The sequence below is a fragment of the Nymphaea colorata genome, chromosome 4, assembly GCF_008831285.2.
Source record: "Nymphaea colorata isolate Beijing-Zhang1983 chromosome 4, ASM883128v2, whole genome shotgun sequence".
In the NCBI taxonomy this organism is placed as follows: Eukaryota; Viridiplantae; Streptophyta; class Magnoliopsida; order Nymphaeales; family Nymphaeaceae; genus Nymphaea; species Nymphaea colorata.
This window is the reverse complement of record NC_045141.1, coordinates 20,937,379-20,964,828: the sequence shown is the minus strand read 5'-3', so window position 1 is coordinate 20,964,828 and position 27,450 is coordinate 20,937,379. Positions and strand designations below refer to the sequence as shown.

General features: G+C 39.8%; 2 protein-coding genes and 1 long non-coding RNA gene across 9 annotated transcripts; 2 read left to right on the top strand and 1 right to left on the bottom strand.

The window, feature by feature from the left end:
• Positions 1 to 17: 17 nt before the first annotated feature.
• Positions 18 to 10,473, top strand: LOC116252739 (cyclin-dependent kinase F-4-like). 4 transcript variants are annotated; one of them, XM_050077298.1, is made up of 21 exons: positions 18 to 214; positions 1,390 to 1,642; positions 1,755 to 1,827; positions 1,902 to 1,963; positions 2,066 to 2,756; positions 2,850 to 2,928; positions 3,008 to 3,076; positions 3,162 to 3,251; positions 3,341 to 3,479; positions 4,178 to 4,280; positions 4,349 to 4,401; positions 4,496 to 4,562; positions 5,260 to 5,368; positions 5,995 to 6,060; positions 7,662 to 7,730; positions 7,817 to 7,877; positions 8,075 to 8,191; positions 8,274 to 8,305; positions 8,380 to 8,461; positions 9,371 to 9,615; positions 10,187 to 10,473. In XM_050077298.1, the coding sequence occupies exons 5-20, from the start codon at positions 2,749 to 2,751 to the stop codon at positions 9,589 to 9,591; spliced, it is 1,365 nt and encodes a 454-aa protein (XP_049933255.1). In that variant the 5' UTR covers positions 18 to 214; positions 1,390 to 1,642; positions 1,755 to 1,827; positions 1,902 to 1,963; positions 2,066 to 2,748; the 3' UTR covers positions 9,592 to 9,615; positions 10,187 to 10,473. The 4 variants fall into 4 exon arrangements, with proteins under 4 accessions (XP_049933255.1, XP_049933254.1, XP_049933256.1 ...); XM_050077297.1 differs by lacking the exon at positions 10,187 to 10,473 and adding an exon at positions 9,733 to 9,838; XM_050077299.1 differs by lacking the exon at positions 10,187 to 10,473 and having other exon boundaries at positions 1,560 to 1,642; positions 9,371 to 9,838.
• Positions 10,474 to 12,112: 1,639 nt separating this feature from the next.
• Positions 12,113 to 17,101, bottom strand: LOC116252968 (protein BREVIS RADIX-like). 4 transcript variants are annotated; one of them, XM_031627631.2, is made up of 6 exons: positions 16,592 to 17,101; positions 16,007 to 16,174; positions 14,342 to 14,760; positions 13,311 to 13,446; positions 12,809 to 13,182; positions 12,113 to 12,367 (listed from the first exon to the last, which is right to left on the bottom strand). In XM_031627631.2, the coding sequence occupies exons 2-6, from the start codon at positions 16,091 to 16,093 to the stop codon at positions 12,289 to 12,291; spliced, it is 1,095 nt and encodes a 364-aa protein (XP_031483491.1). In that variant the 5' UTR covers positions 16,094 to 16,174; positions 16,592 to 17,101; the 3' UTR covers positions 12,113 to 12,288. The 4 variants fall into 4 exon arrangements, with proteins under 4 accessions (XP_031483491.1, XP_031483490.1, XP_049933258.1 ...); XM_031627630.2 differs by having other exon boundaries at positions 12,809 to 13,185; positions 16,592 to 17,100; XM_050077301.1 differs by lacking the exons at positions 16,007 to 16,174; positions 16,592 to 17,101 and adding an exon at positions 14,892 to 15,274 and having other exon boundaries at positions 12,809 to 13,185.
• Positions 17,102 to 23,805: 6,704 nt separating this feature from the next.
• LOC126410035 (uncharacterized) lies at positions 23,806 to 24,623 on the top strand. The gene is made up of 2 exons (XR_007573282.1): positions 23,806 to 24,133; positions 24,205 to 24,623. It is a non-coding gene; the product is annotated as an uncharacterized LOC126410035 (long non-coding RNA).
• The last annotated feature ends 2,827 nt before the right edge of the window (positions 24,624 to 27,450 follow it).

Below are 27,450 nucleotides of genomic sequence, written 5' to 3'. Positions count from 1 at the left end.
GGTGGTCACCTGGGAAAACGGGGAGGGAATCACGAGGCGGGAGTGGAAGAGAAAGGGGGAGAACCGAGGAGGGAATTCGATGCTTGCCTTGGCGGAGAGACGGAGGTGTAGGCGGAGAAGGAGGTTTCCTGTCTGAAGCAAGAGAATCTTGAGGAATCCCTCTGGCGTTTGCCTTCCGTAGGGGCCGAGGTAGCTCATGCCCGAAGCCCTCGAGGTCCTTCTCTCTCTCTCCCTCTCTCTCTGGTTACTTCTTCCGAATCGGTTAATTTTTTACAGCGAGTGTTATTGGGATTGTTCGATCGTGGGGAGCCCTAGGGAGGATGTAATTTATTAAATTGCCCTGGAAATTTTGAGTTTTTTCTTGATCCATGGAATTTCTAGTTAATGTGGTTGATCTGAAATGTAGATCTTGCCTATGTAGTGAGACTGATTGTTGATCCACTGTCGACTTGGAACTGAATGTTCTTCTGCAGTTTTACTCTAGAATGTTCGTTTATTTCTATTATTTTCTTTAAACTTGAGGCTTCTAGTAATCTCTTTTGCTTTTGTATGAAAGGTGCTTTTTCATGGTTTAAGAAGTTTCCCGGCGTTTCGATATTGTTCGGCAACGTTACTTGTGAATAATTTTTTGCTTCCTTTTACTAGGAATTTCTCTTCTGATTTCCTAGCTGTCCTATTCCTTTTTTTCCCTTTCGAGTGTTTTTATCGTCTCAGAGTGACCCGCCGATCGTCATTTAGGAGCATCCAATTTGATCAAATAACTGGTTGCCACAGCATATTCTGATCGTTTTGGAACCTTTTCCTCAATCAGATACTTCGATTGGTTTATCGTTATTGGCAAATTTCTTGGCCTTTATTGAAGGTCTAGACTATTCCGTAGATGGAACAACTTCAATGTCCCTGTTTGATGATGGAATTTCACGACCAGCCTGTTATTGCCAACCTTTGCAATCGTAAAAGAATTTTTTCCACATTGACTGGACTTTATGTCTTTGAGGCATTAATGATTAATCTTTGATTGATCCAGGTCAACTTTATTTCTGTCTCGTGGTAGTTCTTTTAGTTCTACTACCCTCACAGAGTCTGCAACATCCCAGATATAGAGTTGTGTTTTTGGAATTCCAGACTTGAAATGTCAATCCAGTTTAAGTGTCACCATTCGCAGGGGAAAGACTTATATTTTTACCAGCTGCTTCATCCTATTTGAGTTTATTATATTAAGCTTAGCAGATTGGTTTTCAGTTTGAGACTTCTTTTTTATTTTTTTAATTTCCCCCTTTTTTGGTAAACAATTTTTTCATTTGGTCCTCTTTATAGCCATGTTTCCATTTTTATCTTGTATTCCTGATTTATAATTTCTTTTAATGCTTTAATTCTGGTCCTTTTCAGGTTGTACCCTCTTTTCTTGGCACTTTGCTTAATTTGACCGAGATATGGAGCAACGTAGCTTTTGGTCAAACTACTTCCAGTATAGGTTTTTATCATTCAACAAGGTTCTTGGTTGGTGGTTTCTCATCCTTGCTGGATTTCTTGTACTTGCTTTTGTCAATTGTACTTAGAGGCCATCTGCAGCTGCAAGAGAACAGTGGAAGACCTGATGCAATCTGAGACTATTGGTTGAATATCCTCTTTCTTTTTTTGAGTAAGTTGGTCGGGACACATGCATGTTTTGTGGTTGGCCTGTTTAGATTGATTCTTACGGTATTTGTGACTTTCCTTTTTCTTTTTTCTGTTCCTGTTGTTTGTATTGACAGTGTACTGCCAATGAGTTGCTTGCTCATACAATTCTGAAGTTGGATGGGTTGTGCATCAAGCAGATTGTCTGGGGTAAAGCCTAGTCTTATTTTATTGTATGCTTATAGACTAGTTAGATCTTTAACTTGGCTGTCGTTGACTTCCAGGGTTAAAGACTGCAAATTAGCAAAGGAGGATCTCAGTGGTTCCTATGTGGCAAACATCATAGGTGCATGCTATTGTAGTGATTATTTTTTTTGAGTCAAAATTTCATATATATAATACATATATGTTCGTCTGTTTTTGACCGGAGTGAATTGTTGGATGACAGGAGCTGCTTAAGCGTGACATGGTTAGATGAAGGTTCACTTAACATTTGGTGCTCCTCCTCACAGTTGAATACATGCTGGGCATAGCCTAGTTCATAAAATTCCTTGTTGGGTCAGTTGGGAAGCAAGGCATAAGATGCTGCACCTTTCAATACTTCTGGACATACATAATAAAGATTTGCATAATGGGATTTCCTTGTTGGAGGCCTTGTCATTTGTTGAGGCTTTTAAGCTTATCAAAGAATATTTAGATTCTGGTAGGTTTCCTCTTGCAAGTCATACTTGAAAGTGAAGCTGGATTCACCTGGAAAGCTTGTTCATATTTCTTTGAACCTTCGACAATGATTTGGTGTCTCATTTGCCAAATTAGACTTCTAAGTGTGTCAGAGGCGCTTGGACATCAGATTCGTTCTTTTTGAACCTCTAGCAATGACTTGGAGTCCTTTTGGTGAATCAATCATCTAACCGTTTGGAAGCTATTTAGACCTTGAAGATCCTTGTTGCAAATCATGGTTGATGTTCATCACCTCTGACAAGCTCCTCCACAAGACTTTTGTGTCAAATCAGTTCCTTTGAAGATTCATTGGGGTTGCTGAAGTCATTTATAGGGTAGTCAGAAGCACTTGAAAAAAAAGCAAGGCAGAGGTGTAGAGGTTACTGTCTGCAGTATTTCATACATATCACAATGGACAAGTATGTCATTTTAATGAACTTTGGTTTGCACTTAATCGTTTTGTGGTTGACTCTTGTGATGGAAGATTCACATTCTGGTAGCTGATCCTGCAGGTATACACTTATTAAGGAAGTGGGTGATGGAACTTTTGGGACTGTTTGGAGAGCTATTCATCGTCCAACAGGCAAAATTGTATGTTCCTTAAGTTTGATGGATTCTTTAATAATCTGTCCGTTCAATATATATGAGTGTTTTGCATTGGCTGTGACAGGTAGCAGTCAAGAAAATGAAAAAGAAATATTACTCGTGGGAAGAGTGTATGAATCTTAGAGAAGTTAAGGTAATTAAAGTTGCTTTTGTCTTCATATAAATTATTTATCCTTTTTTTCTTGAGATATATATTCTTTTGTTTTTTCTAATGGCAGTCCTTGAGAAAGATGAACCATCCCAACATCGTGAAGCTTAAGGAAGTTATCAGGGAGAAGGATGTTCTTTACTTTGTATTTGAGTATATGGTAGTGGTCATTGCTCTGTGCTTTGTAGTTTCACTCGGTCATTGAGGAGAACTTCAAATGCAGTAACGTAACTGTAATTTTATTGTTAGGACTGTAATCTGTATCAGCTAATGAAAGATAGGGGCAAGCTTTTCTCAGAGGCCGAAGTGCGAAATTGGTGCTTCCAAGTGTTTCATGCTCTTGCTTACATGCATCAACAAGGGTATTTTCACAGAGACCTGAAACCAGGTGAATTACTTTTTTCGTGATTGTTAAATGTGACAAGTGAATCAGATTGATTGCTAAATATCTGCTTTCAGAATGTTTTTTTCTTCTAATTTGAGGTGGCAATAATAGTTGTTAAGTCCAACTATATTGTACAAATTTATTTTTCCAGTAAATGCTAACATTTGGATCCGTCCAGTCCACTATCTGGGTGAAGTGCCTGGAATAACACCATCATCTCCTCTTGACCTTCTCATATTTTTCCGGGTCTTTGGATGATCTATTTTACACTTATCATTGAAGCTTGGATACTACATATCCACTTAGGGAGAATTTAGCAACAACATTAGTTTTTTAGATATGGTATCTTGGAAATTACTTGCCATCCTGCATTTTGATTTTGTGATCTTGATAGTCAATCTTTCTTTGAGCTTGTCAGTGCCAACTAGGTGTTGTCCAGAAATTTGGGCTACGTAGGCTGCATGTGTTATGGTGATGTAGCTAGTTGCTGATGTTTCTCAGCAGTGCTGTATCTTTCTATTTCAACAAATCCACATGAAATGCCTTAAACATCTGTTGCAAAGGCTTGCATAATGATCCGAATGAATTATGTGTGAGAGTGATGTTACTATCGGACTGTCAGATAAATTTATAAGGCTGGAAGTGGACTTGCATTTTTGTTTCAATAGAAGATGTTTCAACGTTTCATATTTTGCTTGCAGAGAATCTCTTGGTTACGAAAGATATAATCAAGATTGCAGATTTTGGTCTTGCTCGTGAAGTCTTGTCTAAGCCACCATATACAGAATATGTTTCAACTCGATGGTAAGATCTACCTTAACAAGGGTGTCATTATTTTGTCTGTTCTAGTTCTCATTAACAGCTTGTTACAGGTATAGGGCTCCTGAGGTTCTTCTTCAGTCACCTGTTTATGACGCTGCAGTTGGTGAGTTTGCTGTCTAATCAAATTAGGATGTTGCTTTTATAAATCGATAGTATCTCTGACTATTCTTTGAATCTTCCTATACCCCCATTTCCAGATATGTGGGCCATGGGGGCAATCATGGCGGAGCTATTTACCCTTCATCCTCTTTTTCCTGGTTCGAGGTATGCCTAGTGAGAAAACTGTAGAGGGTGTAATAGTTAGTTGAGCAGTTCAGTAGATTGTCAAGCATACATGAGCTTGTCTTCATATTTCTGAATAAGTGCAGCCTTCTTTCTTTCATTTTGGCATTTTTGTCGACCTCATTATGACAAGTAGATAAGATTTCTTATGAAGTGGCATATTTGCATACATTTACTTCCAATATTAGTTGGACAGGTCTACATGTCAGCTATATCTGTGTTTGACATTCGATGCTGTCAGTGCCCTCAGATGCTTAGTTTTTGGTTTGTTAGTAGTTTTTTTAAGGCTTTCTGTTCAGCTTTGTGTATTTTCTTTTTCAATTAAACATGCTAAATTTTTATGCAAAAAAAAACAAGCATTTTATGACTTTTCTCCTGACCATGTGTATGTGGTTTAGACTTTAGAGTAAACTATGAATGTGAAACTTGGACTTATAGAATCATGCGTGCACAACTAAATTGAATTACCCTTCTATTTTATAATGGTAACCATGCTCGGTGGCCAATGCCCATTATTTTCTCGAGAACCTGGACAGCTGCTTATGTAAAGTTGACATTCTTCAAATGTTTTAATATATTCGGATTTTTCCTGTACTGCCTGGTAATTTCATTCTATCGATGTTGATCTTACTGGATACATTATCCTGATACTTGTAGCCATGTTTGTGAATTCTGACAGTGAAGCGGATGAAATATGCAAGATATGCAGTGTGATAGGCAGTCCTGATCAGGACACCTGGGCTGATGGATTAAGACTTGCTGATTCAATGAACTATCAGTTTCCACAGGTAAGATCTGGTTAATTGTCTGTTTGCTAATTCTGTTATTCCTTGTGCTAATATATCTTTCCTTGCTTTCCTATTTGGTTTTGCACAGTGCACCCATCTAAAGAAATTTTCTTTTGAAAGACTTGTGTGTCCTTGTGATACGGTGGATGCATTTGTTCAGATGTCTAGGAATTTAGTGGATGGATTTGTTTACCAATTCCAGTATCACATTTAAACAGTTAGATTTTCCTCAATCTTGGAGGTTCGATGAGATTCTGAGTGATGTATAAATTTTCTTTTGGTAAGTTTGGTATTAGCTTGGTGTTTTTGCCAATACTAGAAATTTGAAGTAGTTGAGTGGTTGAGGAAATTCTCTCATTTTTCCACCATCTGGTAAAACATTTTGGCGTGGCACATCTTCATACCATGTGATGTAATTTGGCTTATATTTCATTATGTACAATATGCTTTTTTTACTGTTATAATGAGGATGTAATGTTAATGGATATTTTTCTTACTGTTTTGTTTTGCATTTTGTTTTATTATATTTGGATTATGTTTATAGCATATAATTTTCTTTTCTTCCATTTTATTTTCAATCATGTATGCAGTGTGTTGATGTTTTTCTTCTTCCTGGTTTGCAACAGTTTCCAAGTGCTAATCTTTCTGCTCTAATACCTTCAGTAAGTGAGGAAGCGATCAATCTAATTTCTGTAAGTGACATTTGGAAGACTTTATCTATCTTCTTATTCTTGCACTCATCTCGGTTTGGGATATGGGTTTTCATTTACAAGTTATAGCTGAACGCTCGCCAGGTTGATGCAATAAACTTATTTTAGGCATCAAGCACTTTAGGGACTGTTCGGTGATGGGAACAACTTGTTATTATTCCATGAATCTGCCTCAAAGATCGGAATGGGTTCATAGAACACTATGTTACAGTGTACTATGACTCGGTCCTAATATTTAGTATAGATTCATGAAAACAGTAACAAAATGTTATTATTACCAAATGACCCCTAAAGATCTGTTGGATTTCAATGGTGCAGTGAAACATATTCTCTTTGAGATTGTCAATTGATTGTGTTCTTTGCTGCTAAAGTAAAAAAGATTATGATATTGAATCTATGTCAGTAAACCTTTTAAAACCTTGGAAAACCTTCTTTCTTAACTTGGATGTCCCGCATGCAAATCTAATTTCAAATTGACATTTTCTCCCTAAAAGTGACAAGATCTCTCTCCCACTCAACTCCTAAGAATGTCTACAAGTCAGGTATTAAACACTGTTGTCAAAACTGTTTGCTGAATTGAATCATAAAACTTGTGATTTAGTGAATTGGTTAAATCAAATCAGAATCAAAATCATTTTGTGGATCAAAGCGATTAAAAAATGTCGTTAATACTTTAAAACACAAAACTTTAGATAACTATAATAATGGTCGTTTAAAATAGTCAAAGCAGTAATTTAATATAATAATAATACCTTAGAAATAATATCTGAATAAAAAACGGAAAAAATATTACAAATCTTGCAGTCTTGCTTAACATCTACAGGTTTTGCCCATAAGCTGGAGCAAAGCTTTTGTCAAACAATAAAATATGTTTTTTCATTTTTTGTAAAAAAGGAAAAGAAACAGCTGAAAAGAATCTCTCTCTCTCTCTCCATTTCCATTAGAACACGATTGATTCTCTGTTTCCGATTGTTCTTGAACTAGCCTTAAAGAGAGAGAGAGAGAGAGAGAGAAATTGGAAAAGAATTTAAATAAAAAAAAGAAAAGGAAAACCTTTACATGTCCGAACACAAAGTTGCCACTTGAGAATTTTTAGCCCCTACATTGAATCACGAAGGGGCTGATTCCATTCATTGGGCCAATTGAGCCATATTTTAACAATACTGGTGTGATGGGATTTTTAAAACTGAAAACCTGAAATCACATCTCAGCTATCCTTCCTGTTCTGCGGAACTTGTATTGTGCGATATGGGCTATATTGCACCGCATGTTATGGTATGGTGCAATATGGGTACAAACATATCCACCATATCAATATGTATTGTGCCATATGGGCTATATCGCACTGCATTGTATGGTACGGTGCAATATGGGTATAAAGTTATAAACATATCAACCATATCAAAAGATATAATACATATCATACAATATATCCAACACTGCTGTACATGATAGAAAATTCAAAATTGTGTTGATCCTTAGTCACTTGATACAAGGTAGAATTTGTAGTTGTCAAATTTTAAATGAGAAATGGACTAAGCTAATTGCATTTCCACTAATTTGTTATTGACTTTTTTGTTCAGTTGCTTTGTTCATGGGACCCAAAGAAGCGGCCAACAGCAGTGGAGGTGCTCGAGCATTCTTTCTTCCAGGTTTTGATCATGCTTTCATCTTAAGCTAGTTGGAAAGTCATTGCATGATAAAGCTTGTAGTTCTGATTGTAGCAATTTTTTCCCAGCCATGCGTGTACATTCCTCCTTCACTTCGGGTAAAGGGAACGGCGCCTAAAACACCTCCTGGTTTGTAAATGTTCTGCTTTTGTTCTGTGCAAGAAAATTAAGAGAGCATCTCTGTCTCTGTCACACGCATGTGCACACACACACACACACACATCCAAGCACAAATACATGCTACATGGGTGTGTTGGTGTCTTTGTGTGGGAATCTATGTGTTTCTTACGTTATTGATTTTAAAAGTCAATTAAATGGTGCAATAGTTGGTGTAAGAGGTACCTTAGAGCAAAGGAACTTCAGGAAAGTGGTTGAAAATCTGTCTGGATCAAAGTCTAGAAGCAACTTTTCTCCTGCCAAGGCACATGCCTCTTTGAATTCAGGTAATTGACCTTGAGAATTTGTCGCTTGATTTTTTTCCATGTCCTATGAAAAATAATTTTTTGTTGTTATCTAATTCTACAGGAGTCCAGCGAAAATTGGAAATAGATAACCAGGTGAGGAATTTGTTCCTCTGCTTTTGTATTTTAATTTTGAGTCCATCACTGGCCATTAAGTTCTGGTTTTTCAGGATAATAATAAGATCGAGAAGAGCAAAAATGTGCCTAGACAGCCAAGATACAGGCCTCCTGTGAGAAACAGCCCAGTTAAGGGTACGGGTTCTCATCTTGCTATGTTTGCTTACGCTCTGTTTTGGAGCATTCTGTTTCATTCCAAGCTTTCCACGGTGAAAGATGGAACACCTGGAATACCATGCTGGAAATAACATGCTATTCTCGTAATCAGCTTCCTGACCAGCAAATAAAGTGACATCTTATGTTCCCAAGTTGGAAATTCTGGCTTCTATGTGCCATTTAGGGTAATTTATTTGTTCGAGTGAACTTTCCTTTACCTCTTCATATGGTTGGATCTTGGTCACTTGCATTCATCTATCATAAAAAGAGTCTGAAAGTGAAACCAGTCACAAGATGAAAAGCGACTGATGGCAAAATTGGAGTCAACCAGATTGTGCATAGCTGTAATCCAAGTTGTTCACTGAGAAATAAAGTCAAAATTGTTTCATTGGTGCTCTTTGCTTGTTGGCAAAAGTCTTGTTCAATGATGGAACTACTAGTTAATTTGATATAAGCCTGTGCAAAGAATGTGAGGTTGGAGATCCTATGTATCCTATTTTTATAGGCTGTGGCTAACATGCATACTTGTAGAGTGATATGGTTTCAGACCAGCAACTTCCATTTTCATCAAATCAGTGTATAGCTCATAAGGAGCCTTTCTTGAAGGTAAAATGTCCTCTTTAGAAATGAGGTTCATTATCTGCTGGAGACTGGACGGTGATAATTTTTGAATCTTTTTGGCTGGTTGAACTTAATCCTTCAGGTTACATATCTAGCTGTTTGAATGAGAATAAGAGCATTAGACTGACACTGCTGTGACATTAAGCTGATTGGGCCCTTATGGTTGCTTCGAGTCTATAAAAAGAAATTTATCTGGTTTGCTATAGCAGCATGCCTGTATAGGCCTCAATGCCTGCATCGTCGTTGACACTTTCTTTTCCCTTGCAGCTTCCGTTGGCACCTATGGGACTGCGCGTGCCTCTGATGCTGCAACACGGGGAGCTAATAAGCAGAGCGAACCACCAATTCGTGCTGAGAAGCATCATGGGAGTGCAGTAAGGCCTCCTATGAAGGCTGGTGGATGGCATAGCCAACCGGATTCATTCAGTCGGGCTCATGGAATTCCTGCGCATGTTGGTAGGACATATCCCAGGAAGGTCGCAGGATGACCCTAAGGGCATGAAGTTCAGTTGGTATGTTGTTATACTATAAATATTGCTTTATTACTTTTAATGTTGGTGGCAGGGCCTAGGTAGACCCCTGTGGAAATAAATGTGCATGTATTTATGTGTATACTTCCTGCTTTATAGGGCTTTTATAAAAGATTGTGGTGTTTGTGCCCCTGTTCGAGTTGGAGATTCATCCTAGTGTGGAATCATGAGTTCCTTATCTATATAAGAGATTAGATCTTAACCACCCGTTATTGTGATAATCCCGATAAGTGGGTTATCTCTCTCTCTCTCTCTCTCTCTCTCTCTCTCTCGCTCCCCTCCCCCCCCCACTCTTTTTTTTTTGTAACTGTTTAATTGTAAGCATTCGTTGAAGAAAGATGTAGACTTGATTGTTTGACCGGTATGGATGGTAGGTCGGTGAAGATTAAATCTTGACAAGCAGCCACCCATTGTTGAGAGTCTCTCGACAATTGAACTTTTTTCTTATAAGCGCAATGAGCACAAAGGTGTTTGATTGGTTGGGTAGTATATTATCGAGATAGAATTCTCTCCTCTCTCTCTCTCAAACTCTCATAAATATTTTGCTACTCAGATTTGACAAAGAGGCAGTAGCAGCTATTCCCTTCGTGGGCCAACGGCGAGGTCGATGAACGTGAGCAATTTCAATGCAATAGGGCATACTGTGAAATCGTCTGCTGGGCAACATACTTGCGATATTTAAATGTTTTGGTATTTTTCACTCTCTGGAATATCGGCATATAAACTATACGAAAAAGGTGCAAGGAAGTGTATGCACTAGCTACATGGCCTCTTGCCCAGGGGGTTTCGCCTCCATCGACGTACCTTGTTCTGCCGTCAGTGCATTAAAAAGGGCAAACTGCAAAATATGGCATCATTTCTTCGCCACCGTTACACATCTTGACCTGCTCCTCTTGGCTGAGACGGCAGTATTTTTTCACTCGCTGCCCTTCTTAACAGGTATGGGCAGCATTGGTATCGTTTCATATGACTCTGTTCATTTTGGCATAGACATGATGCCACTAAGCTTGGGTGGTCATACAAACGGATCACACGTAGATATAGTAATCCTGGAATTGATCGAGGAGATGGTTTTTTGGTCAATAATTTTTAGTCAAACTAAGTTTTCCTTGTATAGAAGTTTTGATATCTATACTTTAGCCAGAACACTCAAGTAAACTATTATTTTTAGTTCACGTGGAAAAAGTACGTTTGTTAAAAATGCTACTACGCAAAACATTTATTGTGTCTAATGCAGTAAAAAGGAAATATAGACCTGTGGTTGTAGTAGAAGACCTGCAAAAGTAGATATTGCTGCTCTCAAACAACTCGATGCGATTGTTTGAATGGCGACTTTTTGTGGCTTTATTTTTTAATATAGAAAAATTATTGCCAACTCACAGAATAAAATTTGATGAGCCACATTGTCATAATAAAGAATGTATCCTGTGATTCTTAATTATATTCCTTGAAAATTCAGACTCCATTAACTTTTGTGATTGTTGGTTACTAGTTTCTTAACTTGATTTAACATTGATTAGTTCAGCTTTTCATAGATAACGCCGGACTTTGGCATCCTTTTCATTCTTCTCTAATCTCCTTTACACCAAAGCAGAGAGATCAATTTTAGAAAACCTTATTTGACCCTATAATGCCAAGGGCTTAAACGGGCTTGAAGGATGTCAGTGCATCTGATCCAGTAAGTGTCTACCAGAATGGTTGCCTGAATACAAAAGTAACCCGAAGAATGGAGGATGTCATGTTTGCTTCGGAAGGTAAGATGTGTTCTAATTGAGTAAATGAAGTCCATATGTTCCAACTTTCGGCATGTTCTGGAAAGTCGGCTTTATTTGTCATGGCAGATAAAATAGCGTGATTTTTTGGGCCCGTTTTGTAGCAAGTGAAAAGTCAAGATATACTTTACCTATATGTTAAATTAGATCTTAATTACCTTTGGAGAAACTTAAGCAGCAAAAATTTCGGCAATTTTTAGCAAACCCTCTTGGAATTTGACGACGACGAACCAGCCTGAGTCAGGTTGTTACCATATTGCAGGTGCAAGCTATATCGAAGCATGGGAAGAAAGATCATGGCAACAGAATTTCAAATTCTTCTCATCAAGGAAGTTCGCATATTTCTGAAGCCGTCATGATTTCCTCATGCAATGTTTGATGGCCAATACGATGTCGATGAAAAGATGATATTTTTCAAAAAGCCAGTTATCTGATATCGTCGCCCTTTTAGTTTTATATCGTTCACATTCTTAACACAACAGACCGAGAAAAAACAATTTTGTAAATATCAAAAGATTCTTCATGGCTCGGATTTTACTTCTTTAGGATATTTTGCCTATTTTTCCTTGCAGTTTATTCCAGGAACAAATTGCACCGAGTCACAGGCCACTCTCATCTGTCAGTGACTTCCCCACAGTGACAGGTTCTCATGTATTGCTGTTCGAAGGATAATTTCGCTACGGAAAATTCCTGCTGCATATTTGATGATAAAACCAGCCATTTCATTCTTGAAAAGCTAAAATCGGAATAACAACTGTGATTTGCTGGTTCATTATATTACAGAGCCGGAGAGGAATTTTGGATGGCAAGATATGAGAAAGACCAGGAAGAAACGGAACCTACAAAGAATTTTACCTGAAATGAAGCTATATGAAACTATTGGTCAAAGATATTGAGATTGTATTCTTTCCCTGTTCTCTTCCCACCAGATCTTAGCATGTGCCTCCCCGAATCTTTCACGGCTGTAAATAGAAAAGTTCCACAGTCAAATTTGCCTATATTTTAAGCACCAAGTCATGAATAAGTTAAAAACCTATTCTGCGGCTCCATATTTAGGTTATAATAGCCTTCTAGGAAATGACAGGAAGAAGTAGTTCAGCTCGCTTTAGCATGTTCATTGTTGTGAAAATGGGCAGCAATCTTTTGAGTGGCTTATATCTGCACAATCTCCATACCTATGGGACATGGTCCACGAAATATTCATCTTTCAAAATCAACAGTGGTATCAGTACCGACGTCCCAAATTTAATGAAACATGCATGAGACTAGAAAATTTTAAAGAAAGGATAGTTCAGGCGCTAAATCTCTCAAATGACATACTAGAAGGCCTACCACTTTACAAATTAGTGTAAGAACTGTATCCGCTATCAGAATATGATCAATAAATACTAAAAGATATTCACCTGAATCGAACTCTTCTTAGCTCCCTTGTTCCATCCGGCAATGCTCTTATGGTGATATATACCCCAGGTTCGTCTTGCTCAACCCACTCATTCTCCATATCGCTTGCATTGCTTAGTGATACAGAGGCTTCATCTCTGGAGGAGGTAGTGGTTCTTGATGCATCCACCGAAAGGGTTTCCTTCTTCCCACCCAAATTTGGGAAGCGAGGACTTGATGTGGATCCAGCATCAAACTGATGAGCTGCCTCCGTTGGCTCGGCAGAGTAGTATGGTTTCCCTGGTGGTCGGTAGAAATTTCGAGGATACGTTTCCCTGTTCAGATGTTGTGTAGCAGGGCTATCATGTGCTGATCCCATTCTTGACATTGAATCTCTCTGCTGTTTGAATTGTTTGTTTAAGATTCAGTTTGGATGAATGATATGATGATTCAAAGGACTGATATAAGAAAAGTTGCAAGCAACCTAGCACGGGCAATTGGCTGCATCAGAAATCATAATCATACCTCATCCTCGGATCTTGGTGGAGTGGGCAGATTGACAGCCTGCCGGCTGAATCTCTGTACATTGTAGAGTTCCATAATTCTGTCGTAGTTCTCACCCCACCATCGTTGAGCTTGTATTTTATTAAACATCTCTCGGCTGTCAACCAAACAATATCACTAAGCAAATGAAGGAAGCTTGCTGAACCAGACACTAGATGCAATTAATGAGCATGAACCGCTAGTTAGTAAGGAAAGAGAATCTGTTGGAGCAGAAGATTTCAGTAAGTTTCTCGAGGATGATAACTGATAAGTAACTTTCCGTAATATGATCTCGAATAAAGTGCACATCAATTTCGACGAGTTTGGGACGATGATGAAATGCTCTGCTAGCACACCAAGAATTATGAGAAGAAAGAAGAACGCAGTAGATTAGGTTGCTTCCACCTTGTGTGGTCTAAAACCTCTTTCACTTGGCGGTCAGCAGAGGTTTTCAAAGTTTTTTTTTTTTTTTTTCTCTCTGTTAGACTGATACAATGCCCGTTAGGCAGATTTACATCGCCACGAATTCTAGAATCACTTTCTTCCATATCTTCACGATTTGCTGCTCGACTTTCCGTTTTGTTGGTTCTGCATTGGGATTGATCCTTATTGCTGGACTCACCATGCTGGGTATGCTTGATCGACTTTCCGTCCTGGTAATTTGTTTCTGTGCTACTAAAGCCAAAGACAAATGACTTATGGACCTTTTCCGTCACATTCCAGAATCTGAACTAAAACAGACTCAATATTTTCCGGGCCCTCAATTCTATTGATCCTCAGATAAAACTGCTGCAGCATACTTGGTTGCTGACCGAAGGGATTAGCAACAAAATTGAATTGAGAATGACGGATATTTGCAACTTTCCAGGAAACAGAATCAATTAAATTTTTATCAAAAACGGTTAGTTTGGAGTACGCTGCAATTCTGAAAATATTCACGCTTCTGAAAATGTTAGCACGATAGAAAAGACACCACAGTTTTTCAGACGAACTAGTATCAGAAAGAAAAGTACCTGAAACGGATGCGCTTAAGATCATTCCCTCCTTGAGGAAGTGAAACAAAGGTGATGAGAACCCCTGGTTCTACTTGAGCCATCCACTCTCTCGGTTCATCTTCCTGCACAAGTATAAACTCGCCCGATCGCGAAGACATGGAATCAAGTACAGCAGCCTCCCCCGTCAAAGAACCGACATTGTGCGTTCTAGATGAATCATGTAGTACTCCCAGGTCCCTGTTGCTGGAAGTGTGGAAGTCCCAAGCTGGAGTAGAACTGCAGCTCACGGTCCTCTGGCATCCATAATTCAAACTCTCAGAGGCTGCATCAAGATCTGCAAATGGGTGGCTCCCTTTGCGATGAGAATTGCTGCCCGAGCTTGTACTGGGCTTACATTGCCTGTAAGCGCTCGAAAACCTCAGAGCCATGTCCTTGATCTGCATCACCATTGAGAACCTTCATCAGCCGCCTGATCCCCAAGAGTATGATACCATGATACTTGAAACCGTAAGATACCTTTTACCGCTTGCTCTCTCAAACAATCAAATAAGAAACACAGTGTTCAAACCTTAGTTCCCATTTGGTCTCTAGGCAGTGACAGTGGTTGAAAACTTGAAATCAAGTCATGACCCATAAAGATGTGATTCACAAAAATGGGAGACAGTGATGAGTAGATCCACTCTAAGAGAAGAGGTGTGGCATCATTGGAGGAAGCGGAAGTGGAATATGAATGTTCTTACATATGATGATGATGATGATGATGATGAGCTCTTGTGCTCAATTTGAGTACCCGAGTGCTTTGAATTTGGATTTGCTTAGTCAGATTACAGATGTTCGATTATAGAATCAGACCCATCCAGGGAATCCGAATTGGACCATCAATCGAATGTACAATTCGGCTTCACTGATCCATCTCCATAAAGATCACGTCCCTACTAATTTGGATCCCAGTCGGACCAAGATAGACATCGGGTCATGACACGGCAGGCATTGTCTGTATCCGGATCCAACACCCAATTGCTACAGGTTCCCAAGTCCGACCGGCTTAGATCAAGATCCCCAGGTGGTATAGATATTCTCCGTACGCAAGATTCCTGCCGGTTGTCGACCAGAGAAGAGAATGGCGATTTCAACAAAGATCCACGGACAACCAAATCTGGATCCGACTCGAAACCTAACAAACTTGGTCCAGTTACTAAGAAAATGGGATCCGAACCGCTAACCCGGAATCACTGCAGGAGTTGGGAAGAAACCAAACCCCACACCACAGGCAGCAGAGTGAAGGGGTCGGAGTGGAGCGAGAGAGATGGGCCCTCCTCGGGCCTACCCGGTTTGGAAATGCTAGATACAGGACGCCAGGGACAGTGGAATGGATCTCATCTGACAACAGGGGAGGGTCCAGATCCTGTTCCCTCCAAGGATAGCACGAAGGGTCATCATCCCTCTTTCCAAGTGAATGCGATGTGAGGAAGGGAAAGAAAGAAACAGAACCAAAGACGGAAGAGACAAGAAGCGAAGGGTGGTTGTTTGTTATCCATCAACAGAATCGGGATATCATTTTCGACGACGCAGCTTCCCAATTTATCCCGCTTTTTCCGGATAACTAGGTGCATTCAGCAGGAATGACAGTAATATTAAAAAGAAAACCTCTGCTTTAAGAAGAAGAAGAGGGGGACTACTAGCCTGGGCGGTAAGGCTTTTAACTCGAGGGGTGGCGCGCTCATCGTCGTCCACTTCAAGATGCTTTGAGCACGCTATGCACGTCAACATCTTCTTTCTTTTCTCTCTCTCTCTCTCTCTCTCTGCCTTTCTTATTTGCTTTTGCAGTCTTCTTCCCACCACCTTCCTCCTCTGCAATGACAAACATCAGAATAGGAAAAGTTAGAAATGCAAGGGAATACGATAATATCTCTTTCAGAATGAAGTTCAGATTTCAGGACCCTAGTTAAGAACAAGGATATCCCAAGATGTTTCGCTTTCTCTCTCCCATTGCTGTTTTGGGCAGTGAAAGGAGGAAAACTTAAAGACGTGTTATTTTCCATCCGCTGTTGCTCTCCTCATTCCCAACAATTGCCGTTTATCTCAATAGAAGTAGCAACAACGATGGGGTGGGTAGCATTCTAAGAGATGCCACCCTCCTTCGTAACAGAAATTGACTGTAATAACAGTAGAAAAATTTGAACAAAAATGAATCCTGAACTAAGGCTAGAACTCCATCCTCTCTCTCTCTCTCTCTCTGGGAGTTGTTGCCGTCTTCTACTGGCCTACCACAAGGTTTCTTTGGTAGTGATGCTGCTCAAGAGAACAGAAATCGTGGTGTTGCTCGCCTCCTCTGCTCCTGCTCTCCCCCCCTCCTCCCTCTTCTTGCCGTGGAGATTACAAGCGCCTCGTTTGAGTGACTGCAAGGAACATAGACCTGGCTTTCTTGGGCAGACACCTTTTCAGTAACAGAGGATAGAGGCCTCAAAATGCAGCTCCCCTCTTCCTCTTGGCTCTCCCTGCAGCTTCTCTCCGGATTACCTTCCTTCTCACAATGGCGGTCCCCTGCCTCCTTCCAGATTGGATAGAGTTCAGTCTCTCTCTCTCTCTCTCTCTCTCTCTCAATCTCTGGGCCTCCTATCTTTGAGAAAAAATGTCTATGTTTTTGCTTCTGGTTGGCTGCCTGCTGGGAGGGGCTTTTATTGGATCGAAGAGGAAGAGGAAGTGGAAGTGGCGGAGATGAGGAGTCTTCGCTTTTTTGGCAATCGCCTTCAAGGGAAGGGAAGGGAAGCAAGCGGACACGGCAGTCTATGACTTTTAGGCCCTGCGGGGGAGCCTGTCATGTCTCGTGTCTACGTTTTAACCATCCCCCTCCAATTTACCTCACTACCCCTACCCTGCTTTTTCCTGCCATCTTCAGATAAGTTGTTTTGCCACCACTAAAAAGAGAGCCTGATGGGCCTTTTCGTAAAGTTGGCACCGTCCCGACCGTCTTCCAATTCACCTCCTTTCCTCTCGGAATTTTCTTTTCCCCCAGGCCGGATTACGGAAAATGGAGAAAATTGTGGGGGTCATTTGCAAATACGCGAAACGGTGAAAAGGCTCTACTTGTACCCTGTCCCTGCTTCACGTATCGCCATTGAGGTTTTCTGAAAATCTAGTCTTTGCAGAAAGCAGTCTACGACTGCTTAGCCGTTACCCGGCCCCTGTCAGTCTGCCCCTAAACTAAAGAGATCAGCGTCCAACCATAGGCGGGGCTCTAGCTGCTCCATTTCTCATCCGATATCTTCTCATAAATGGCAAATCCAGGACTTCATTTTGTTATATTCAGGAATCCTCTCTTTTTCACATTAATTTTTGCAGTAAAAGCACACAAGTGAGTAAACCATTATTTCCATTCTCAATCTCAGACAAAAGAAGAAAATAACTTTTCAGGATCTATGCAATCAAAGAGAGATCCGTTCGCAGTTACCCCTTTCAAACAAAAACCAATAACGTCTAACTCCCCAAGCCGTCAAACGATGATTACATCTCGGAAATAGTACGGCCGGTTGCCGTCGGAAAATATATACATTCACGGCGACCTATAAATTTCTTTTTGACATCTGCGGCTTCGCTCGAATCGAATCATGCACGGTGGTGCCTCATCGAGTAACTGTTTCGTCTCTGCCCGCAAGGATCTTCATGCACCAAATAGGAAAAAAGAATCGGGAAAAGCAACCTTCTCGAGTAAATGTTTTCCAATCTTTATAGTGACTTTTCATGAAATAGTTCACCCTACCTTCCCCCTTCAAGTCCCAGTTTCAAGTCAATTATATATATATATATATATAAGACCAAAGAGACATTGGAAGCCAAGGAGTGCAACATCTAGAGGTTTCAGCTGAGAGTGCAGTCATTTTCAGCTGGGATATATATCTAAACGGATCAGTTCTGACCTTCTCGATCGATTGCCTACACTATGTCAGTCTTGATAAGCCGTATAGATTTTTTTTTTTTTTTTTGTGGTCAGGCCCCATATGAGGGTCGGATCCAGATTGGATATGGATCCGAGAATAAGTTGGTTGTTTCTAGAACTTTTTTTCAATGCGGATCTCTTTGACCACAGAGTGGGACCAGATCCATGCACGGAGAACAGAACTGACCCGTGCTGGACCCGGGAGCTGACAGGGGCCGTACCGATCGGTGGCAAACTTGGTAGCTTTGGTTAAAGTTTTCTCTGTTTTTTAGGCCTAACAAAGAGTTCGTGTTCAGCTCCCAAACATTCAAATTCTGTACCCACAAATCTAGCGGATCAACTGTGGTTCTCACACCCGACGCTTTCCAATTTCCGCTAAATCCCATATTCCTCCTCCTCATTTTTCATAAATTCCTCGAAGCCCCCCGCCCCAGGGGCTCGGGCTGGCCGAGATTCCGTTTGCCCGTCAAATTCCTTTCATGAAAAGAAAAGAATTCGGGGGGAGGAAGAAAAAGAGGGCATGATTAAAGTTCACGCTCAGTATCTTATTCTTTGATCGCCTTTTTTTTTTTTTTTTTTTTTTAAAAACTTCTCAAGCTGATGTAGCGAATTGTTATTGTCATCAAAAGGATGCGAGGTTTAGAAAGATAACGCACTGCAGTCAATAAATTAAAGGGGAACAAGAATGGATCCGCCGTTCTCGATCGATCGGAAAAGTGCATTTTCCGGCCGAACTCGGACGACTGCTCGCTCGTGATATAAAGTTGCCGATGGCCATTGCTTCCGGGATCCTTTCCTTCCTGTCTGCGAACTTCGAAAATCAAACTCCCTCCAAAAGCAGAACCACCTGTTGACAGGGACACCTCCTTTGCGGTGATGACATGAACAAACGCACGTATTTTAGTAAATATAAATAATGAAAAAACATCGCGCTGTGAAGAAGCGAAGGCCGAATCAACGTGCATGCATGATTCCCCATGCTTGAAAACTTAGGGACGAGATACATAAAACTTCCAAGGCCTAGATTTCTTCTTCTTTTTAAGTTATTATCAATGAGTATGAACTAAAGTTTGTTGAATGGTGTTAGATTAGTTCGTTCATGTTGTTTAAACGTGGTCGGACTCTGGGTTGGAGCCGACGGAGGCGAGAGGGCCGGCAAGGGCAAGCCAAGGAGCGGGTGCTGGGTCTCTGCCGGTAGCGCGGGCCGTCTGGTCAGTTCGAGCGCAGCGGCCAGTACGGCCGGTCGGCCGGGTAACGGGCTCTGGAAGCAGACCGGTCCCTCTCATCAGGCTGCCGTACCAGCGGCCAGAAACCGGCAGCCAGGAGGAAGGGCCTCCTTTCTCTGTTCAAAATCATAACTCCTCTCTCTCAGCGCTCAGAGCGACTTTCTTTTGGCTTTATTCTAAAGCAACGGGACAAGGGAGGAGGACGAAAGCGACACGTGTCCCCTCGCGGCGTGCCAAGAGGGGCCTGCCAAAAGGCCCTCCTTCTGGGCCCCACCCCACCCCGTCCGCTCTCCTCTCCTCTCCCTCAAGAAAGGCATGGTCAAGGAACCCAAGACCCCTAAAAAGAGAGAAAATAAAATCAAAAGTAAAATTAATAAAGGAATTTTTATTATTATTTTGATTTAATTTTAAAAGCTGAACTGTGCACATGAGACAATGTTTTCAATTTTTTTTTTTTTTAAATCTTTTCTGGTTTCTTGTTTGCTTTCCGCGTTCTTTTCCGGTTTTGTGAGAGCGAGAAAAATAAAAGTGAGGACAAATGCATTATTGGTATGTGAAGGACGATAATAATTGATACTGATCCATAATTTTCGGTTGTAAGTGAGCCCCAACAAGCTGTGGCTAAATTATGACGAAGGAGAGAAAAGTGAAACCAAAATCTGATTTGGGTACTGTAATTCCAGAAGGTAATAATGGCAGTGAAAAGAGGCGACAAGTTGATATGGATCTGGACCCGTATCTTGTCACCTCCCTGGTCCGATCAACTAAATTTTCACACAATCAGATCTGGATAAGATACGATACATCCATTTTCATGGTTGCTCCATTTTGTAATTCACAAGTAGACACACTGTTGATATGAGCTCGCTCTCCTCTAATTAATGCATTACTCCTAGTCTTCCAAACATACTTTTTTATTCATTTCACTGGTTCTATATAAATTTTTTGAAAAATCATATTTATGTTCAATGTTAAAATTTAGAAACTTTAATTCGACTTTCTTCATGAAAAATTTCTACCTCTGTCGCACACCTACCCTGCCATGCTCTCAAGATCGAGGAAAGAGTGTCCTGTCCGCGACAATCTCTCTCATCCACCACTGCACATTTTAGAAAGGAAGGGTTAGATATAGATGTTAGTTGGGTCGTATGCCTGATCCAGAATTTGAGGGTTTAGATCATCCCTGATTGTCCGATCATGGATCCCATCAACGCGGTCATTTCAAGTCTAAACGGAACCCGGAGATCCAAATAAAGCTTTGTACCGAAGGCCAAGTGCGTTCGGGCTGATGGCGAACCGGATCATTGATCACAGGAAACGAGAAATAAATTGGTTAAGAGATTCGAGGCGGCCTTGGAGTTGGAGATCCCAAAACAAGGCACAATCCATAGTTTTTCTTTTGTTTTGGATCCGATATGCGATCCATAAAAAAAAAAAAAAATATGCATTTAGTGCACGTCTTTTTCTAATCCCTCCTCCTTTCTTTTGATTGATTAATTACATAATTGTTGGATCTGAGTCCAAATATCTTAATTAATGCCTCCGCTTCGTACGTCCATCTCAGTCTTAGTCTTCGGTCAAGTCTTCCTTTGACCTCTTTTCCGCTTTACCCTTTCTTTTATCTGTTATCCTTTCCTTCTTCCTCTTTTTCCTCCTCTCTCTCTGCAATACAATAGTAAATTACTGTTGGGGAGCGCATAAAAAATAAGAATATAACTTCTCCTTTTCTTTTTAGAAATGCACATGTAGACAATTGACAAATTCGTTGCATTTTTAATAAGAGTTAAATAAAGCAAGCAAGTACTGAGAAAAAAAAGTTTTGCTTCAAGCTACCCCTAATTTGAATGCTGAAGTGAAATACAAGGCATAATTAATTTAAATATTAACAAAACTAAACTTTGGAACAAATAAATATTAACAAAACTAAACTTTGGAACAAATAAATATTAACAAAACTAAACTTTGGAACAAATAAAAAGGAAAAGAAAGGGATCGCAGGGAGACGAGGGTCCCGTATGGCACGATTAATTATAATTGGAAAATATCAGAAAAGAGAAAAAAAGTGCAGCGCATATACACACACTCTTGCACATGTGCACGCACGCATACACACAGACCGTTTGAATTTCCTCATGAAACTGGCTGCATAGATGTGAATTTTTATGTCCAGAGACCAAATAATGATTGCCAAGGATCATGCTTTTAAGGTGAACTAAACTAATAAGTTGCTTTTTCATGAGGACTTGAAAGTGTGAGATTTTTCTTTGTAAGGGTTTTCAAAGATGAATGAACATGTATAAAGCTAATATTAGGAATAATATTTATGTATAAGTATGCTACTCTTTTATGTATGTATCTGCCCTTGAAATCAGACAATTGATTCAAAAAACAGCTTTTAAAAGTGTTTTATAAATCTATCCCGATTTTTCGAAATATACATGAAAATAGTAACATTCCATTACAGTTGCCAAACACCCTCTATAAATACGATTCAAAAATCAAGAAATCAGCTCATAGCTCTCCTCCGTCTAGCATTCGACAAAAGGAAAGGTAATGAGAACTGAGTTAAAAAAAAAAAAAAATCTGGATTCTAGACCAACCAGATCCAGCCTGTAAAAGAGAAAACAGTCTTCAAGATCATCAAATGAAGAAAGAAAATTTTACATGAAAGTTCTCACTTTAGTGATGGAACAAAAACACGCTCAAGTTTATTCACCATTTTTCTTTTAGCCAGAATGTGAAGTACATAGCCAAAGACGTTAACCTGTTCTTTATTTATTGTTTTTGAAAAGCAAAAAATTAAAAGCAATAAGGGCTAATATTCATGTTCTTGCACACTGCAATCTGGGCTTGCCTGTCGTGTCAGGTATATATATATATATATATATAAGAAGAAATTAAGAAATTGATATAATTTTTGGATCTATATATTATTGTTGTCAAAAGGAATGTGCATCAGAACTGACTAACTGGGACGTTCTTTCTGCAGGACCGCAAAGTGGGCTACCTGATTTGCTGTCACTGGAATGACACTTTGGTCTTTTCTTTTTTAGTCGTGGGCCACATCTTCCTGCAGATGATCAGTTGCTCGTGCTGCATTCTAAGAATCATCTAAGGAAAATGGTAGCAAGTAATCTCCTTAATGCGTATTCAAAAGGAATATGAAAATGTAAAAAAGAGTGTGTTCAAGAACATATGAGAGTTGTATCATTTCTTTTGGTGTACCTGGCCTGGTTTCAGCTTTCAGCTGTCACTGGTCGAGCCATTTGCATTCCTAAACTTTAGTGCTAACTCAATCATAACTTGGATTGACAGTGTTGAACTAATGCCCACTTTAGTTTATATCCACGAAATTTTACAGTCGATGGCGTCAATGCAATAGCTGTTAACAGTATAAAAAATGAATCTCTCTGCAGAACAATCCAAAAACTTGATGCAGTATCAGCTTTCGTTTTTTCACTTGCAGTGAAGTCTTTGCTTTGATTTCTAGAGTTCAGAAAAAGATCAGGGAAACAGAAAATCAGAAAAAAGAAGCAAATGATCTTAAAGGAGAAAATTCAAGGTTCTTGTCAGCTTGGCTCAGCTACTTTGTTCTTGATCAAGGAAATGGCGAGCTTTCACCACTGCCCAACACGCTGCTGTTGCTGTGCCACTGCTACATGATACTCTGTTAGATAAAATATCTAAGATGCAAGGATACTACTTACATGCAATAGTGGAGCCAAAAATTTTGAGTAAAGAGGCATGATTTAAAAAATTATCAATAATTTAAGGGGCACCCATATATAAAGACAATCAAATTGCTGAAGGCACTCATATGAAAATAAAGAGAATTAATGGGAAGACACAAACGTCGTAAATAATCCTAAGCAAGTTGAATCTGATATCTAAATCTTCAATGCAGTTTCTTGACATGTACATGAAAGGCAATATATACCTTGAATTGATTACTCTGTTCACTCTACAATGTGGTCTTATTCTTTTGAGCAAGCAAAGGCAAAGCCAAGGCGCTAACTGTTCATGGAATCCTACACTTTCTTACTTGGATTTGACAAGCGCGTCGTCAAATCTTGGTCATTTCTACTGCACTGCCATGGGAGTGCACCATGCGTCATACATATAACACTAATTTCTTGGACCATCAACCTCGCGTACCGTATAAATAATTTCCTGTAATCATTCCTTTTCTTTTACTTCCTTTTCTTCTCACATCATGGCTTCCACATGTCGTCGTTTCTTCTTTTAACCCCTCCCAAGGAACTCGCATTATTAAACTTGGTTACATCCTATCGCCTTTTCATCGTATCAACTTACTCGTTGCCCATATTGTTTGTTCTACCATATCAATTATATATATATATATATATATATATATAAAGGCCGAATGTAACATGGTAGGACGACGCGTGAATCTTTGTACACCACTTAGAAGCCAAAGGCCTAGTGGGTAGGCCTTCCTAAAGAAAAGGGAACATTTTTTCGGTGGCATTGTTATGATGGGACAATGGATTGAGATGACAAGGTGTAAGTTCAAGGGCTTTTGACTGGTTTCGAAGCGACCGGCCTCCAACTTTGAAGTTTGAATCAGTTGGTCTTGGAAGAATGCATCCAAGCCTGATGATCATCTACAAGAACGTCCAACGGCAGGTAAGCGTACACCCTTTTTTCTTTTCATTAGCTACAGGTGCTTTCTCAATTTTTTTTTTTGCATTTTTCAGCATCATGGACAGTGTGCTTCAATGGCGGAGGAAAACTCCCAGAAGAGATGCAAAACATTCGATATTACAGAAAAATCGCAGGGGATGATGTGGGTATGCTTGCCGCGGTGCCACCATGTGTTTGTTGATATGAATTTGCTTAGATTTTGGGGAATTTTTGGAATGGTACCTAATTTCTGCGTTAATCTAGAGAAGCTCAAGCCCTTTGCTTTGTCCAAATGAAGGTTTAGTTCAGAATCAGCTGCAGTAACAGCTAATCTTTCTTGGTTTAGTAGAAAGATATTGCTTTTTGACCTTCTGACAAATAGAATAAAGTTTTGGCCTTGTGCGCCAGGCTAGGTATTGGAGGCTGATGGGCTAGGTTGGTGTATGTCTATAGTGTATTTTATTTTTATTCTTCTTTTAATTCTGGATTTTTTATTCATTTGCTGTTCTTGGTCCTACAATATGTGGTTCTTATACATCAGGAGGGTTCCCCAATCCACAGACTAGATCGAATCAATCTCTGAAGAAGAAATCAAACCTTGGAGGAGAGAGAACATATCTGAAATGGGGAAACAGGCAACCAGCGTAACGATTTAAAGTTTGAGTGTTTTAATTTACTTATTGGAGTGTACATGTATTTGATCTTGGTGTTTTCTATAGAAAACTCATAATAATTGCACAAACTAGTGATGAAACATGTTAATTTTTCAACAACAGTTCATAAATGAAGATATTCTGTGAAGGAAAAGTGAAAAACTCCCTAGTTGAAGAAAGGGAGTCATGTATTCGGCTGCATGCTGCATCCTCTTTCTCTCTCTCGCGCGCATGAATCTACAATGCAGAGCTTGTACGTGATTTTCAAAAATACTGATTACATTTCTGCAGTGAACAGTTATCTAATCCATGAATTTGCCAACAAATTTGGCATGGCTGATGATTAAGACTTACAATTATGCAATAACGTGAGCAACTGATAGATGCTTCAATGCATTTGTCTTCCCACAAAAAGGAGATATCCTCTGAAGGCTAGTGATCAGATGCAACTTTTAATACAAAAATTAAGGTGATCAGCTACCTTCACGATTCACTGCAGCAATCAAAATTGAGCTGATGTTACGAGTAGTTCTGATCTGCATGACTGTAGCATTGGAATTTGTTAACATTATGAGAGATATTACTTTAAATGGTAATATGACTTGAACCCGATTTGATGTGAATGGATTCTGAACTCTATTCTACTCAATTATGATAGATTTTACAATAACGTATTCAAACGGCAAGAATGGGCATTGTCTAATTCGAACCTGTAGGCCCTTTTATCCGCCACATAAAACATTTACCACGTTACAGAGTTTGCAGTTCTATGCGTGCTTTTAAAGTTAAGGAAATGAACTGCTCATATTGCATCAAAACATGTAAACAAAAACCATGATTTCTTCCATACATATTTACAAATTAATGTTTATATATGAGTAAAATTAATTTCCAGCAATAGGTACCAGACATGGTTCACAATAGATAAGCAGTGACGTGAACGTATTTACATATCCATACTCTATTAACGACTTGCAGTTATTCGTGTGTGTGTGTAGATGAAAGGCTGTCTGAACACATTGGATGTTTTCGTGTCCATGGATGAGTAGGTGTCTGAAAAGTGGGGAAACATGCTTATAGACTTCCTGCAGCATTGGCAGGGAAACTCCAACCATGATCTTCTGTTTGCCCACCTGACTTGTACCAAGCAAAATCTGATTCCCCATTTGAGTGGTTCATGTGACTGAACGGGTGATGTGCAGTGCCAAAGATTCTTTCTCCATCTTCTTTTTGCGTTGTTTCATTTCACAAAAGCCATGAAGCATCATGTTGCCATCGAAACCGCAACAGCAATAAGTGCTCTCACCTTGTTGGTTTTCATCCCTCCTTTTGCGGTACTGCAGTGGAGGAGTCCAATAAATGCAGATTGAGTTGGAACAGAGATGACAAACAGACTTTTTCCTTAAGATTTCATCATTGGCTGCGTCCTTGTTTACATGGAGACAATAGAAATCCATGAACTACTTGTGCATCATTGGCAAACTAGAACCATATGAGAATGAGATACTGTTCTTCCGAATCTACATTGCACATTCACTGAGAGATTCCCTACTTTTTTCCTCTTTTCTCCAAATCCAAGACGCGAAAAGAAAAATTCCCCTGATAACCATGACAAATCAAGCAGACTGTCAATGCATATATGTATTCTTCGACTGTTTTTCTACAATGAAAGGCGATCACGCTTTCTCAATAAAGAGGAAAGGGCCGAGGAACTGGAGTGGAATATTTCTGAATACTTCTGTTGGTGAGGGCAGTGCGAGAGAGATGGTTGGTAGCTTGGTTTTGATCCTTTATGGCAGGACGAAAAACAAGAACGAGCACCAACAAGAAAAATTTAAGGAAAAGTTCGAGTGTTCAACGCGTGATGTCTGCAATAAGTTCCGGTTTCAAGTGAGATGTCAATGGCCCTGATGCACGTTATGCATTGTGTAATTCGAATCTGAATCCAATTAGTTGGATTCAATGTGATGCTTGATTTTTCCTTTGGCAAATTAGACCGATATCTGGTTCTGGAAGGATTTTTGAATCCTATCACATCTAAAAAATTTTGAATCGATCGATCCTGGTGTTAAACATTAGTGGGTTGATTAGGTTGCGCGATCGCAGCCAAATTGGAATTAAATTCGGATCATCCACAGATTAAACTTACTTAGCGGTGCGCATTCTGCTTCCTGAGCATAACATGATTAACATCCTTTTGGTGGTCTATTGCCTTCACTTTTCCTTCCCATTGTGATTGGGGAAGGCCTCTCCCGAACAAGAGACTTTATCACTTGCTCAACGATATAAAACTCTAACACTAGTACTCTAATCTCGTGGCTTATACTTGCTTCACAAATAGTAGCAGAGCTACCATGTGACTGATGTGGGCCACTGCCGGCCCTCGGGCCAGCCCTTGAAATCTTTTCTTCTGATGGAGTTAGATTGTGGTGTCCAACAATGTGTGGTGCCCACACTAGTCCCAGATTAGTGCGCCGCAAGAGACTGATCAGTTAAAATTTTCTGGTTTTGCACTGCCTCATCAAAGCAGCGGACCTAACTAGCTATCAAGCAGCCCTTGAGGCTCATAACTCCCACCTTTCTTGGCACCTGAGAATGAACTGAATCTATGCAAACTTCCTTTAAAACTCCTTTTTATATCCAAGACAGAATAGAATGATTGGCCCT